Here is a 17574-nt window from a genome sequence, read left to right as displayed (position 1 = left end):
TCTTATAGCATACATGAGATCTCAAGAAAGCATATGTGTTCTTGTGACTTCAAGAAAATGTGTCTCTTCTTTCACATTCATGTCTGTTGAGTCTTTTACATCCTTTACATTTCATAGAGGATGTTAAGATGTGTTCATGTTAACCCTACATTACAGTGTTAAATGAATGCCCATGGTGTTTATGTAATTCATGTAACATCCTGGTTTCTTTAATCACCAACATTTCTAAACAGCATGGCACAATTAACATATCTGCTGGGAGGCGGGCCCTCTGTCAGTTATTTTGCATGGACAGCACTTAGTGGGCTAAGGGAGGGGCTTTGGAGAGACATTTTGATTGGAGGGCGTAGGATTTAAATGAGGGAGTGGACTCTTTCAGGGGCTGTCTATTCGAACGTAACAAGAACTACAAACATCTCTTATGGCAGCTTTAATCGAACGTTGGGGATTTGACTGGAAGCTTGGCCCCTCCACTCGCCTCTGCCTTGTCAGTGCTGTTATCTCATTAAAGCCAAATCAAGGTAACGGATCAGTCCATTCTGTTCTCCCGGGAGGGGGGAAGAGGACGAGGAATGTCGAGACCCGAGAGATATGCCGAGACAAGGAGCTAGTGCAGTATGTGACACAGGAAAGACAGCAAATTTTTACCCACAAGATTTTACCCACAAGCACACTCCTTACATCAACAACTGCCCTTATATACACACACTCTTATGCATGAATACCATGTTCATGGACCAGAAACTAACAAACAGATGATGCATAAACATATGAACAAAGAACTGTAATTTACTGGCATGATTGCCTTTTGGCAACAATCACACACACAAAAACACATGCACACCACTCAAAGCTGGTGTGCCTTCTAGATAAGAGTGCATTTACATCATATTACATGCAAAGAAGGCCGTGCAGAATTGATTTCGACACGCTCAACAACTGAGGTCAAGGACATTTAGATTCACCAGAGGCGTGCGATTGGTCTAACACTGCATGAGGTATCTGTTCAAGCTATAGCTGACATTCAGTTTGACCACATCAGCTACACTGCAGTCCACTAGGGATGTCCCGATCCAGCTTTTTGAACTTCCAATCCGATACCGATATTTATTTGAACTTCCGATACCGATATCGGCCGATACCGATACCGGCCTATCAAAATAAATAAAATAATAAATACAAAAACAAACAGAAATGGCATCAGTAAACCAAGACTTAAAAAGCCATAAGTGCAAATAATATTGTAAATTGTATTTTAAAAAGTGGCAGTTTGACACGCTTCGCAAACATTTCTGCCAGTGTTAGTTGTGTAGGACCTTTCTTTTTGTCTTTGGTTTTCTTTAGAAACTCTTCATGTTGTTTATGGTGGTATTTTGCTCAATGCTTGATTAGATTGGTTGTATTAAAAGTTCTTACAGCTTTACCACCACGCTTGACTTTATTGTGGCATATGTTGCACTCTAGCTCTTCGTCTTTGTCGTCCTTTAAGGTAAAATAATCCCACACAACTGACATTTTACCGATAACTTCAAATTTACGCATTTTTTGCAAATATCGGCGGCCAATCCGATCCAAATATCGGATCGGGACAAGCCTACAGTCCACCGCTGCAGCCTTCATAGACCCCCTTCACGTCTCCATTTCAACAATGCGCGAGTTCTAACAAATGATTCGCAAATATAGACCAACGTTGCAATGACTAGACGAATAAGATGTTTCGCAAGAGCGTGATGTCTGTCATGAACGGTCAGTTATTGACCCACCCCCGTTTGCATCTGTGTGTTTATGTTCAAGGTGTTCAGAGGGTTCTCTGTGTATGTTGCAGGATGACCACTCCATGTTCTTCCAGTTCGGGCCGTCGATTGAGCAGCAGGCCTCCGTCATGCTCAACATCATGGAGGAGTACGACTGGTACATCTTCTCCATCGTCACCACGTACTACCCCGGATACCAGGACTTCGTCAATAGGGTGAGAGATGTGTGTGTGCGTGTGTGTGTGTGATTTCACATGCAAGTCTGCTGAGTTTTTTACACTTCATACGTGTGTGTGTGTGTGTGTGTGTGTGTGTGTGTGTGTGTGTGTGTGTGTGTGTGTGTGTGTGTGTGTGTGTGTGTGTGTGTGTGTGCGTGAGAGAGAGAATTTAGGTCTCAGAAATTAAATGTCTATTTATTCTGTCCATAAACATAACTATGTTTTGTGTAGCTAAGTAGTGGTTCTAAGGAAGTTTGATAACAGTTTCAAATGCATACATTTGTGCGCATGCCTGGTGTAATCTGAATAAGGTATAATCTGAATAAGATGTAATATGTGATATTAAATCAGATTTGGGTGACGTGTGATTTTGCTAAGGGGCTGTATAGTGCATTTGTGTGCACACTGAGGCATCTATAACCACGTTCTAGATCTGAATTGGCAGGTTTTGGTGCCACAGCCTATTTTGTTGGGCCACAAAATGTTCATGTTGCACAAGAGTCTTTGAAATCCCATCTGGATGAGCACAGAGATGCCAGAGTGTCACCGGGAGTCGAGTCGTCGTGGGAGAGAGGGCCACTTGTGTTTGCTTTTCACTTCTCTGATAAGAGAGTTGATGCTATTGCAGACATTTTTGTGCGGTCACGGGTGTAACGTAGCAGAGTATAACAATGTGTAGTTTTGCGCTTTTCTTTTAAAGCCCTAGAAATAAACAAGCAAACACAACTGTGGGGAAAGAAATCAGGGTAGTGTTTCTCTTCTTATTGGGTCACAGCTGCATTCAATGAAATAGTTTTACATGTTGATTACTAGAATGTATTGGAAGCACTTACAGTTTTTGCATGTTTGTAGTGTGTGGAGATGAGAGCCAGTCATTTTACGTCACAACTCCTTTTCTTGGCTGAGCTTACAACTCAAAATCATGTTTCGGAGTGACACTTGAGCATTTTTTCCCCAGCTGGGAGCTCATAATTACAGTAATTTCTAGAATTGAATGCTGTCAATTTTGTGGGTTGGGAATAGTAGTTGCATAGTGGGAAATGTAGTTGTCTAAAGTTTTACAGTACCACATCTATGATCCAGTGTGGGCTGGAATTTTGGTTAGACCATTGTGGAAAATGTGAGCTTAACATCCTTCTCTCCTCCAGATACAAAGCTCCACAGAGAACAGCTTTGTTTCCAGGTAGTTGTAGTAGTCATACTTGGGAAATGTAGTTTGGCCATCTTTTCCCCCCACAGATCCGGAGTACTATAGAGAACAGCTTTGTAGGCTGGGAACTGGAGGAGGTGCTGCTTCTGGATATGTCAGTGGACGATGGGGACTCTAAGATTCAGAACCAGATGAAGAAACTACAGAGCCCTGTTATACTTCTCTACTGCACTAAAGAAGAGGCCACCACCATTTTCGAGGTGGCGCATTCCGTCGGCCTCACTGGATACGGTTACACCTGGATCGTACCAGCGTTGGTAGCGGGGGATGCCGACAATGTGCCAACTGTCTTTCCTACAGGTCTGAAAAAGGGGGTAATGGAGAGGGAGGAGGGAGGAAGGGAAAACATAAAGATCTGAGAGACTTTGTAAATGTGCAATATGCTGAAACAGATTATCTTAAAACAAGGAAAGAACTGAGAGACTTTTTAAAAGTATGATATGCTGAAACATTACCATAAAACAGAAGGAAAGATCTGAGAGACTCTAAAGTGTGATATGCTGAAACAGATTATCTTAAAACAGAAGGGAAGATCTCAGCTTAGATACAGTATGTCAGAATTCAAGATACGCTTGAGCCAGAATACTACTAAAATACAGGTATCGATGCCATTACCTAGTATTGCAAATAAACATAGACTCATTTAGACAGGAATTAAAAATGTACACCAAGAAGTGCAAATAAACACACATACAATTTAAAGAACAAGGAAAACAAGTGCTATCTGTGGTGTTAGTGCTCATTTAAGTACTCAACAAACAGATTAGTCTTCAGTCTACGTTTGAAAACGGCAAGAGTCTCTGCAGTCAGAACAGCTAATGGAAGATCGTTCCACCATCTTGGAGCCAGGACGGATAGAATAGTCTTGAGTTTTGTCTTCCGTGAGACTTTAAGCATGGTGTTTAGGGGTCGAACCATACTTGAGATTCGGAGTGCTCATGGTACAGATCGGATTTTGACCATAGACATCATGTAGAGAAGGGCTGGTCCATTTTTGGCTTTGTAGGCAAGCATCAAAGTTTAATATCTGTTATCAGATTCATATCTGAATTCTGACTATGCATTGTCTGATCACCATGGTACAATAATAAGGACATAGGATATGTCAATATCTGTCAACAGGCCTGATCTCCGTGTCCTATGACGAGTGGGACTATGGGCTGGAGGCCCGCGTGCGTGATGCCGTGGCCATCATTGCCATGGCAACCTCCACCATGATGCTGGACCGAGGTCCCCACACGCTGCTGAAGTCGGGTTGCCACGGTGCGCCTGAGAAGAAAGGCATGAAGGGAGGAAACCCCAACGAAGTGCTTAGGTGAGTCAGACTTGCCCACGCAAATGTGTCAGAAGCCTACACAGGCACACACACGCACACACACACACACACACACACACACACACACACACACACACACACACACACACACACACACACACACACCTAGAATGAGGTTTTTAGTGAGAAACGTACATTGGTTATCATTATTGTTTCTCTTATTCCCTCTGGTCCGCTTTGACTTTTAGCAAAAACTCATATTTAATATGTTACTCATATGTAATGAGGTACAGAATGGACAAATACTAACACGCAAACACACACATACATATATTCAATTTGCCTTCAGAAATAGGGAGAGAAAGGGGGAAAGAAATAGGGAGACAAAGTGTGTGATTTGCTAAGAGCACCATTAGAGGCAGCTAATTTACTTGTGCACAAACTTAAATGGCATTGAAAATCCATTTCCTGTTTGCTGGTGACTTGGGTAACAATGTTCCCTCCATTGGTCAGTGAAGAACTCCATTTGCATATCAGATCACTGTCCTTAATAACTCCACTTGCATACAGATCACTGTCCTTAACAACTTCATTTGCATATCAGATCACCCTCCTTAACAACTTCATTTGCATATCCAATCACCCTCCTTAACAACTCCATGTGCATACCAGATCACCCTCCTTAACAACTCCATGTGCATATCAGATCACCCTCCTCAACAACTTCATTTGCATATCCGATCACCCTCCTTAACAACTCTATGTGCATATCAGATCACCCTCCTCCACTCCCCTTCCTTATAGCAGTTGCCGGACGTTTTCCCGGGAAGACAGAAGGAAGAACGGTGCATTTTGTAGTCGGCCAGAATGCGGTTTTCCCAATTGGCCAAATGAAGCGCAGCGTTTGCGTCATTATCCCCGTCACACTGGAGGGGATGTGGGACGCAGGGAGAGGTGCACAGAGCCCAGAGAAAGAGTGAGACGAGAGGTGCACAGAGCCCAGAGAAAGAGTGAGACGAGAGGTGCACAGAGCCCAGAGAAAGAGTGAGACGAGAGGTGCACAGAGCCCAGAGAAAGAGTGAGACAAGAGGTCCAGAGAAAGAGTGAGGTGAGGTGAATTTGAAGCACGGTGTGACTGAGAGGGAGGGTCCTCCGACACCCAGCAAATGTTTCGCTGTGTTTGGGGGGTGGGGGGGGGTGGGGGGGGGGGGGCGTCTACCCTTCTTATTACCATGACATGGGTCTGTTATTAAATACCTCTGGCTGTCTCGTCTCGTATCAGCACTGCATCACACAAATTGTAGAGAGTGCAAGTCTGTGAGAGTCATGCATTTGAATAGGTTTTGTAATGGCCCTCTGAATTAGGCAATCTGCCACTCTTTCACAGCTGACAGCAGGTAGCGATGGATTTCAATCAAAGAACAAGACATTCAGCCAGGTGATTAATCTAGTTTAATCTAGATTAAACTAGTGATCAGCCACTATCATGATGTCAGCCTGTTATTTCCACTGGAAGGTCCTGATCTAGCTTAACAGAATTTGTGAATGCATGAAAAAAAATCATTATTTCTGGTATTATACTCTGTTAAGACTGCTAAGAGTAGTTGTATTAAAAATTATGTTTTTTGTTTGATAAATGGTTTGCCTCTCATCAGGTCATTTGTTAAAATATAATTCACAGTTCATGGCCTTTTTATGCCTTTGACAAAAGCAAACTCCACTGGCCAGGGTCCTTAGAACAGGCCTTGAAGAAATGAAGAGGTCTAAATGAGGAGGTCTAAATGGCATGACCCTCGCTGTATGGCTGGAATAGACTCATGATTCAGGAGATAATTTAAAGTATGGCACTTAGCACTAACTTTCTTCAAAAAAGGTCAAAAAGTAAAAATCCTGCCATGATTTTCTATCACCCCATTCAATATCACCAATTAATTCTAGAAGCAGGCCAGATCTAATTAGCAAGTGTAGGTGGTTGGGCCCAAGTCCTGGGGTGGACTTTTCCTTTGTGAAGCTGAACTCCCCACCTCTGGACTGAACTCCTTGGGGGCATGAGAGCTTCCCCCTCTTTTCTTTTCCTTTGCTCTTCTTAATGTTCTCCATGATGCAATATAGGAGTGTTCTTAAATTTCAGACTACACAGGTTTCTAAAGCCTCGTCACGCGTTTTGTGCAGGAGCTGAGAAATCTATGTGTAGTTGCTAAAACTATTGTTGAAACTATTTGCGAGATACAGTGGGTGAGATACAGGTGGAGATACAAGGGGAGTGAGATACAGGCAGGAGTGTGATACAGGGGGGGTGAGATACAGGTGGAGATACAAGGGGCGTGAAATACAGGTGGAGATACAAGGGGAGTGAGATACAGGTGGAGATACAAGGGGAGAGATACAAGGGGAGTGAGATGCAGGGAGGAGTGAGATACAGGCGGAGATACAAGGGGAGTGAGATACGGGGGAGTGAGATACAGGGGGAGTGAGATACAGGCGGAGATACAAGGGGAGTGAGATACAGGGGGAGTGAGATACAGGTGGAGATACAAGGGGAGTGAGATACAGGTGGAGATACAAGGGAGATACAGGGGGAGTGAGATACAAGGGGAGTGAGATACAGGTGGAGATACAGGGGGGAGTGAGATACAGGTGGAGATACAAGGGAGATACAGGGGGAGTGAGATACAAGGGGAGTGAGATACAGGGGGAGTGAGATACAGGTGGAGATACAGGGGGGAGTGAGATACAGGTGGAGATACAAGGGAGATACAGGGGGAGTGAGATACGGGGGAGATACAGGGAGTAGTGAGATACATGGGTAGATATGGGGAGGAGTGAGATATGGTGGGGGGGGGGGGGTGTGGTGTGGGGGGGCGTCCCATTTGACATTCTGACAGCATGCAACGTGTCTGCTTATTACGCTGGCTTTTGTGATCTTACAAACACCCACCATTTCAATCACGGTGTGAAAAAAAATCTTTTCAGTCAATCAGTCTTCCTCTCTTTTGTTTTTTGTGCTTGACACAGAGCGCGGAGGGGGCATTGATCACTAATTATTAATTAGCATTTAGGCTTCTGGAATCTGGCACCTAGCTGGGCCATTTGATGTGCCACCGGGTTGGTAACAGGCTCGCAACAGAGCCCGCGTTGAGACGGATCAGCACAGCAGCGGGAGATGGCCTCCTCATCCACGCTTCCTCAGTTTAGCACTCTTCTTCCATTTTTCAAGCCTTTCTCTCCATCCCTTCTCTCTCTCTCTCCTTCCTCCCTCTTGTTTCTTTGCCTCTGTCACTTTATATTTTGACCTTTATGATTTAATTTTTTCCCCTCTTCTCCACTTCCCCTTGGTGTGTGCAGATTGTTTTGTGTGCTCTCTCTCTCTCTCTCTCTTTCTCTGTATCTCTCTCTCTTTCGCTTTTCTCTTGCACCGTCTCCCAGTTTCAACAGTTTCTCTCATCCCTCACTTTTCTTTGTCTCTGTGTCTTTCATTTCTTACTCATTCCTTTCCCCTTCCAAAGCTGTCATGCTCTCTCTCTTTCACTCTCTCCCTTTCATTCTCTCTCTCCCTCTCTCTCTCTGTCTCTGTCTCCATGTATCTTTAAATGCACAAAAGCAGTTGCTTGTTTGAGCTGTTGCTTTCGTAGTGGACTCTGGAGCGACAGGAGGCTGTTGTCTGGGAGGGGTGTGTGTGTGTGTGTGTGTGTGTGTGTGTGTGTGTGTGTGTATGTTTGTGTGTGTGTGGTTTTAGACAGACTACGCTGCGCTTTTAAACACACAACAATGTGTACGTGTGCGCCTCCACACCCCCACTCACCGACAAGAATAAACCTTCTCAAATATTCAACACTAAACTTGGAATTGTGGGGAGCTACATCTGACGTATGTGACAGACGTATGTGAACAAACTCTGGCACAACTTCTGATGCCGTAATTACAGTGGTCCGTGTTGCATTCAGAACGCTCTCGGGAGAAGAGCATTCACGTTCCTGGTAGGTGACGGTGGTTGGGACACACTTCCTTAAATATTTCACGCCCTTAGAGAAGTCCTGGTTACCAAACAACCCATTAAGGTGGTCACACTTTAGTTTACCTAGTGTGTTGTGTTGTATTGCAGTACTGTATATATAATAGGATATTGCATTATAGATGCCCAAAACAAATCACTTAGGTGACATGTATATGTCTTCCCAAGCCGTTCCAGGTGTCAGTTATCGTTGACTGACACCCTCGGTCTGCCCTCTGAGAAGGAAGCATGCTGATGGATCAGTAATCAGTAATCCCACTGTATATGTGCTTAACATGAATCCCTGTGGAAGCTTGTAGAACAGTAGCATTAAATCCAGTGTTACGTAGCTGACCAGCCAATGTCTACAGTTCTGGCTTATTGCATCAGACACGATGTGTAATGGTGAGGAAGCTGTGTTTTGTTTTGTTTTTTCTCCAAGCCACCTTATAAAGGCCTGAGTGAAGAACAATGAAGTGGTTTTAAAAAGCAGTGTTTTGCTCTGACCCTAGTAACGGCCTGGGTCCATGGCGATGTGGACGACAGAGCTGACATTCTCCGATGCCGTTTTGTCATTCGGGAACATGAGCCGTGCGCCCCTTGTAGTTCTGTCAGGACCGGCGTATATCCGGACAGGTCCTGGGGGTGCACACAGATGGGTCCAGGGCTGAGTGTGAACACGGGAGAGGGGGAGAGAGCGATGGAAGAATTAAACAGGACTTAAGTGTTCGTCTGTGTGTTTGTCTGAATGTTCCAGTGTTTGTCTTATTGGTGTTTGTTCTGCGGTCCTCTCTCCATCTGTCAGTTATGTCTTACCCATGCGTGCCTCTGTGTGTGCCTCCATCCTGCCGTCATATCCCCTGAGTGTGTGTGTGTGTGTGTGTGTGTGTGTGTGTGTCCCCACCTCTGTCTTTTAGGTCAGCATCACCTGGCCTCTCGACGGCAGTGACTTCTGACGTCTATCATGTTCATGTTGTCTTGGTTCACTGCTTGTGTGGTAGAGCTCTCAGGCGGGTCTCGGGCCGGGTCTTGGGCCTTGGCCCGCATCTACCCTACACCCTGCCTACCGCACAAGGGAATATGATGTTTGCCCACCATGGCAGCCCCTCAAACTAACCTGTGTCTCCTATGAGAAGCTCAAAATCCTGTATCAGCAGTTACTATCCTTCCATCTGCCCTGCCTTCTCTGGAGGATGTGCACATGCTGGTGAATGTATTTTTAATCACAGCTGCTTGTGATCTGTAGATTAATTGTAGATGAATAAATAATTTTCAGAAGGCTTGGAGCGTGTGGGGTCGGTCGGTTGCCACGGTATCATCTAACTGTCTCCCCAGGGAAGTCGGGGGTGTGGGTGGGTGGGGGGGGGCTGGGGGGGGTGCACATGCACACTGGCCTGTGAGCTCGAAAGAAATAAAGAAAGATCTGGTGCCACAACTGTGCTGTCACATCTCTCATTGGTGCAGAAGTGATCCCTAAATCCCGATTAGACGGCCTACCGCAGTGATGTCACAATGCCACTTTGCAACCAACTCGTTCTAAATCCGTGCGAGATCAGTGACGCACTCGTGCTGGTGATGAGCGGAGAACGAGAGAAGGGAAAACAAGTGAACCAGCGTCGGTGTGTTATTATTAGGTCTTCACCAGCCCCTGTACTAGAGGGAGGAGCATCAACGTTGCGCCTCGCACACCTTGACAGGGGAGTTCGGAAATACAGGATCGCTTCATGTGCGTTTACATGGTACACCAGTTCATATAAATAAATTTATGTGACCGCATTTCATAGACTGCATTTAAACGGGAGTGATCTGCATTTGTGTGCACGCTGCCTGGCGTTGATCAAACATTGTTGATCATGGAATCAGATGTTCAGATGAGGTGCTTGTGTGTGGTACCTACATGAGCATTTAGATGTTCTACTCTAGGAACAGTTTCCCTAGCCAGCACTTGAACTCTGCCATTATGAAGGAAATAGTGGCACTGATCACAAAGCAGTGTGAAAGGGTAATTGAGCAAACACCAGCCTATCATACAGCTCTATTGATCTGTCTGTATTTATAGAGGCAGGGATTTATCGGGGGCTTCTGGATCATGTCCCTATTTTACCTAAAGGGGATGGAGAGGGAGACTGTGAGATGGGGGGGGGGCACAGATGAAGGGGTGTGGGGGCAACAGTCTGGGTAAGAAAGACTCACTCGGGTTCTCTCTCTCCCTCACACTGTCTCTCTCTCTCTTTCTCTTTCTGGTGAGATTATTGTTCCCATGGCAACACAGCAGATTGCTAGGAAATCACTGTGGTTGTGGGCACCATGGTAACACGCTTCATATGCCAGCGAGTCTTTCTCTCTCCCTCGTTCACTTACCCCCCCCCCTCTCTCTCTCTCTCTATCGCAATTCATGATACATGCAAATCAGTCAGAACTCTCTGCAGTCACCATTCATTTGCAGCTTTGCCATGGCCTTTGTGTAGGTCAACACAGGCCCCGTCACCCATGTGATGTAGCACAGGTGGTGTAGGTCAACACAGGCCCCGTCACCCAGGTGATGTAGCACAGGTGGTGTAGGTCAACACAGGCCCCGTCACCCAGGTGATGTAGCACGGGTGGTGTAGCATGCTAACACTTGCCTCTCACTGTTGTTTGAGTGGTGGGGCTATGCCACTATGACTGTTGTCATAAATGAGGCATCGTCCTACACTCACATGCTCTGTGCTCTCTCTCTCTCTCTCTCTCTCTCTCTCTCTCTCTCTCTCTCTCTCTCTCTCTCTCTCTCTCTCTCTCTCTCTCTCTCTCTCTCTCTTTCTCTCTCTCTTTCTCTCTATTTCATGTTCGTCCCCCCGCCATGTTGAATAGATAGTTATTTCTTGCACGATGAGTCGTTCTTCTGTGGCTGAGCATTGTCATGGCGATGGCAGCCTACAGATTGAGAGCGGGTTGTGTTTGTGTGTGTGTGTGTGTGTGTGTGTGTGTGTGTGTTTGTGTAATGTGGGGGGGGGGGGGGGGGGGGGGGGGTTGGAGTGAGGCAAGGAGACGAGTTTTCACTGGCAAAGGCACAAACTTGTTCACACACACACACACACACACACACACACACACACAGACACACACACACACACACACACACATACATGCTGCTTTACCAACACGTCAATGAAAATCTGTGTCTCTGAACTCTTCAGGGTGCACACACACACACACACACCTGGTGACAGACTGATTCACAATCACTGTCCAAAGTGGGTCAGCGCTGTAGATCCACATGGGGCTGGTGATTATACCTCACTGATTCCAGCTAACGCAACTCTTCTATTTCTGGCCTTTCTGCTGATGTGCATTACCGTCTAACTCGTGTCAATGCAGAAACGTACATCCATAGAACTGATTTACAGGAATAAAAACAACACACTGCAGGTTGTTGTCACTGGTCATTATCCTGTGTGGCCAGTGTAATCTCACATCATCCACGATCATTACAGACCTCCCCCCTTACATGACATGTGCTGTGTACTGTGACAGTCATGGAGCTGTCATGGAGAAGGCAAGATCTCCCATCTGGATTACCAAAGGTTGCTGAAACTATCAGACTTCCTGTCTGTCCACTCTGTCATGGTCCCTGGCCCAGCTCCACCAACTCTCTCCCTCTCTCTCTCTCTCTCTCTCCTCCCCTCTTCCTGTGTAATGGGGGCCTGTGTATATACATGCACACCTGTAGTCTGAAGGCTACATTTGGTGATCTACTGTATTTTCTACATGATTTCAGTAGAAAGCTTCAGCTTTCAGGACTGGGTAAATGTACAGTAATTAGATGTGGGGTTTATAAAGGGTATGCAATGGTTAAGGATTCTGGAACCTCAGTCATTCCCAAATGTGTCTGACCTAGTTTGGATTTTCTGGGTTTTTGTTTATATTAAATGCTTCCTCTCCCCAGATACCTCATGAACGTGACGTTTGAGGGGCGAAATCTCTCCTTCAGTGAGGATGGCTATCAGATGCACCCCAAGCTGGTTATTATTTTGTTGGATAAGGAGAGACAGTGGGACAGAGTAAGTCTCTCTCGCTTCCTCTTCCTCTGCATTTCTAATGCCTGTATCGCACATCCTCGCCGTCATAATCAGCCCCATCCCTGTCCGTGCCTTTCTGCTTCCTGAACTCTCGCTATTCAGCCGTACTCAAACTGAGAGCAGATTAATCTGGTGCTAACCTTTCTTTGTCTCCCCTCTCCACCCCCACACGCCCCCATCCCCCTCCTGTTTAGGTGGGCAAATGGGAGAACGGCTCCCTGACCATGAAGTACCACGTGTGGCCGCGCTTCGAGCTCTACTCGGACGCCGAGGAGAGGGAGGACGACCACCTGTCGATCGTCACGCTGGAGGAGGCCCCGTTTGTCATCGTTGAGGACGTGGACCCCCTCAGTGGCACATGCATGAGGAACACGGTCCCCTGCAGAAAGCAGCTCAAAGCCCAGTGAGAGCCTGACCCACCGCCTTCACCTACACATGCACGGCTCTCTACACGCTTCACCATTCATGTACCGTATACAGCTGTCAAAGCGTTACAGAAATCGTCAAATCATTGCTGCAAGAGGTAAAGGAAGTCATCATGGCAATAACATACCACAGCACTCAAAAGGCATTTAGTTAACAAATGGAAAATAAAGGAATGAAAATGACTCGGCAAAAGAATATGAAAGGGTTTGAAAACTGTGGTAATCCGGTGTATAACTCACTGTGGCACAGTTTGCGTTTTTAATCTCACTGTGGTACAGTCAGCATGGTAACAAAACACTTCAGCGGTCCGCTGTTTGTTTCTATGTAATTTGTCACTATGCAGTATTAATCGCAGAGTCACCGGTGATTGTTAAAAAAACTCTCTAAAGCTGGTCTAAACCTCTCTTTACTTATGAAGCCCAGTTGCTTGTCATTGTGGAATGTGGTTGTTTCAAGCATCCCTGGTATCGAGGGGTAGTGCGTCAAAAAGCACGATTGAATCGTGCCACACAAGACAAAAAGTCGGCCTGAAGGAGGAGGAACTGCGGTGGCATGCGCACGCTCGGCTAACGGGCTTAGAGAAGCACATAAAAGGCATAATTACACCCTGCTACTCCGCATGGCGATGTTTATGATAAAAGGCTGCCATCTGGAAACAGCCTAGACCCTAATGTACCCTGGTGTAATGAGAACAAAATCTGGAAACAGCCTAGACCCTAATGTACCCTGGTGTAACGAGCACAAAATGTAGACCTTGAAGCAGGAGACGAACTTAACGTGGTCAGAGTGTTTATACGGCTTAGTCTTATCAGTGTAAAAGTGCATTATAGTTCGTTTCTGGTAACACCACTCTGGTAATTGAGGCATTGCACAGAACCGTTACTTTATACACTGATAAATATAAACTTAATGGGTTTTTTTTATTGTAGAATTCATTAAGCCCTTATCTTAACTAAAGTTCTCTGCAGCATGGTGGCAGCAAAACTAGTTCTGGAAAATATGCAAAGCAGGAAAGCTGCTTTTACAGTGAAGTGCACATCTCTGACCATTTTCAGCATATCAGCTGAGAAGTGTTTGAAGCTCTGTGAAAACCATGCACTTGTACTCCACAAACAGCAGTTGCTCATACTAATGAAGTCGGGGCTGTAGGTTGAGGCCAGGCCAATCACTGACTTAGGATCATCCGATTCGGATCATACGATTCACAAAAACGCACCTGCTTCCTAGTTAGCTCAGGAGAAAAGAAGCCTGCAGTGTTGCAGTCATAATGCACCTACTGCCAAGGACATCATTAGCTGTTCCTCACATCATTAGTGAACCCACATCCAAATTTCTTAACCAAGTATTCTTTCCCTCTTCAATATATGTCTGTGTCAATATATAAACTTGAAAGTATAGATATAATGTGATGATTGTGTCATGTTTCCCATCTCAACCTTTAGCAGTTGCTCATTCAGTAACACCTGGTGTAACTTCAGAGTGCGACATATTTCTGCAGTGTAGCTCATAGCTTAGCTAACCACATTTCCCTGAGGGCTCGTTCTGATGTTTTTTTAACTGACGTGCAGTACAAGCATTACTAAGTTTCGCTAGCGTTGTCAGTGATGAATGTAATGGACCAGCATTAGGCGATCTTATCCACAAAGGGCGTACGTGGTCGCAGGTCTGTGGAGCAGCGCTTGTGTGACAGACCAGACGATTTAACTACCGTAGTTGGAAAAAGTTTGTTTGGACTGAAAATGTACAGCAAACAAACAAACAAATACAAAAATAGCATTTAACTTTTTCATATCACGGGTTCGTCGGTGTGTTGGTGACATATTGCAATCACAAAATGCATCAAGATAATTGCAGTATAGTATTTTTGTCCATCCTGGGTAGCTCTTCTGTTAGGGAGGTCAATTAGCAAACCGAGCGGCACTCTGCCAGGTTGGAACAAATACCTGTAGCCACTGTCAACCATGTTGGACCAGTTATGGCTTAAGACATAAGCATCCAACATGTGTTTCTCACTGATAAATATAGGTATATGTTTGAGTATATTATTCAGTATACTTTTTCAGTTACTTGATGGTGGAATTTTCATTATTACCAGTGAAAGTTCACTGTAAACTACAATAAAATAATGACTTATAAATTAAGTAATATATTTAGCTGTCCAGTGATAATGCTGCTAAATATAACAGATTACAGTAAAAAGGGATTACAGTCAGAGGTGGTTTACTGCTGTTCAGAATTTTGTGGAAATTGTGGTGCTCTGAAAACAAATGAGTAAAGAATAGGATAGAATAGAGATATACAAACATTCCCAATGAAGCCTCCATAATCTTAACCTGTTAAAACATCCACAATGCAATGTGTCAGCCAGCTACATAAACAGTCGCAGGTAACACCCCAGTCCCCCAAAGCGGCACATTTATTTTTGATTGCACATAATCCACAGACACAGGCTGCATCAGAAATGGTCTACTATGTTGTGTTTATCAGAGTAAATACTGCACACTCATCTCTGGATTATGAGCAAATGCAACTATATAATTAAGAAGAGTACATATGCTTATATATACTATAGTACATAGTTAAATATTGTAGTATATGGTTAAATACTACATTTTATGGTTAAATACTATAGTGTATGGTTAACTACTGTAGTGTATGGTCAAATAGTATAGTGTATGTCTAAACACTATAGTTAAACATTATAGCATATGGTTAAGTACTATAGTGTATGGTTAAACTTCTTAAATGCACTTAAATGCAAAGGGTATGATGCATGGTGTAATCATGGAATGATGGTGACCTAACCATCATTAAAATATAAACTAGATGATTGAATTCATTTTAAAAATGTAAAGTGAATATGGAAATAAGAAAACCTGTTTTCTTACTCCATAAAGGTGCAGCCAGAGCTGAACTACATGTGTTCTTTAATGTTTTCGTACGTGGAGCCACAGCTCTTCTTTCTCGTGGTGCACATCAGGTTTGAAGTAGTGACGAGTGTCCTCTACAGGATTTTGCACAGCATCCAGTTTCTTTTAAGTGTTCTACATTACGACAATTTTGCAGTGTGACCACACTAATCGTTCAGTCATGCAAAAAAAAAAAAAAAGCACAGTCTGGAAATACATGATTTCAGACACAGTCACTGAAAAAGAGCCGTGGGGGTTTGTTAGGCAGTCCTTCACAATTTAGCGCTATTCACAAAAACATTGCTGATGGTTTGTGAGTGCTAAAGCTAGCCAGTATCGCCTGAACACAATGAAAAGAAAAAACAGACTGAAGTTGAGGGAGGGAAGGGAAGGATACCACTGACTTACATGTTTTGCACCCATCTCAATTTTACACTGCAGCCATGACCACCTCGTTTATGAATTAGTAATCCATCTTCTCCAGCTCAATGTACTCTAGTTCGTGTTGGTGTAGATATCACAGAAAAGTTCTCCAACTTTGAGAGTACTCAAAGCTCACTGTTGGTTCAGTGGTAATTACTCGAATGCCATTTTCCATTGTTCCCCTTTGTAAAAAGCCTGCTCTAATTAATAGGTTGTGAGTGCTTAAAATGAGATAATGGTTTTAATTAGGTCATAAACACTTTAAGATTCAATGAGCAGTTAGAGTACATATAAAGAAAAATGGGGCCATAAAGACTTGTTAACCTATAGAATGTAAGTTTGTATATGCATGTTACCGTATGGCAGATTATGATTTCTGACAGGTGGTGGCTAGATTTACTCTAGATTTACATAATTGCTCATAATGAAGAATGATTGATAGAGAACACAAACTATGCACCCAGTAAGTAACCAGCAGAACTAAGTCTAGCATTATAAATATGAGTTCACTATTTGACAAGCCACATATTACTGTTGACATTATTTTTGTATTTAATGAACATTAATAAACCAATTTCAAACCATTCATGAACTTTTTAGAAGCATACTCTCCATGTGAAGTGGTACCCATTTGTCTTCATATCTTTGCTAAACTTCTGCTGTACTGTATCACAATCACTTTAATCCAGGTGAATGTCAGTATTCTATTGTCTGGCGACCTGAATACTGACGCCAACGTTCACCTGAATCTCGTGTTAATTTGCATTAGGGAAGTCTATTTAACCCCTCTAGACTGTTCAGTTGAATTGTTCAGAAACATTTTGCCAAGCATTTAGTAAAGCATTACCAAGCCGTTCTTGTCTCTAAACCATTCCATGTACTTACCTTAGCCTGGTCCCTGAGATTCTGTTTCTCACTTTGCCACTGGTACATTTTCTCTGTTTGCCTGATCTGGGTTTTGCCTCATCTTGCCATTTTGATAAGTCTGCCATTAAATATAATTTTACTCTGTGAATGGATCCCTCTCAAGACCCTCGGTCATCACATAGTACTTCGCCTATAACGGATCCAGCGGAGTTTCAGTATGCGCTGTCACAGGGACAGGTGCTCGATGATCACTGTAGGCATTTACAACATCTCAGCCTGGCTGTGGAGGAACTAAACCCTTCCATTTGTTTTCTGCTTCAGTGCTTCAGATTTTCTGCTTCAGTGCTCTTTGTACTTCAGCCTCGTGGCGTCAGCCTTTCATACAGATTCCTCTAAGATAGCCTTGTAATAACCTTACTTACCGGCAAAGCTCTGCAGTGAT

At 44.2% G+C, this 17574-nt stretch overlaps 1 protein-coding gene across 1 annotated transcript in view; it reads left to right on the top strand.

Annotated features, from left to right (window-relative positions):
- The window catches only part of LOC143484623 (glutamate receptor ionotropic, NMDA 2B-like), a 58702-nt gene extending 45788 nt beyond the window's left edge, over positions 1 to 12914 (top strand). The window contains exons 4-8 of the mRNA XM_076983437.1: positions 1826 to 1969; positions 3212 to 3482; positions 4305 to 4497; positions 12375 to 12489; positions 12702 to 12914. Coding sequence (XP_076839552.1) covers positions 1826 to 1969; positions 3212 to 3482; positions 4305 to 4497; positions 12375 to 12489; positions 12702 to 12914 — 936 coding nt within the window. The remainder of the gene's footprint in view (positions 1 to 1825; positions 1970 to 3211; positions 3483 to 4304; positions 4498 to 12374; positions 12490 to 12701) is intronic.
- Positions 12915 to 17574: the final 4660 nt, after the last annotated feature.

Source organism: Brachyhypopomus gauderio, chromosome 20 (genome assembly GCF_052324685.1).
Source record: "Brachyhypopomus gauderio isolate BG-103 chromosome 20, BGAUD_0.2, whole genome shotgun sequence".
Lineage (NCBI taxonomy): Eukaryota > Metazoa > Chordata > Actinopteri > Gymnotiformes > Hypopomidae > Brachyhypopomus > Brachyhypopomus gauderio.
Note: the sequence above shows the minus strand (reverse complement) of the source record. Positions and strands in the feature narration are given on the sequence as shown.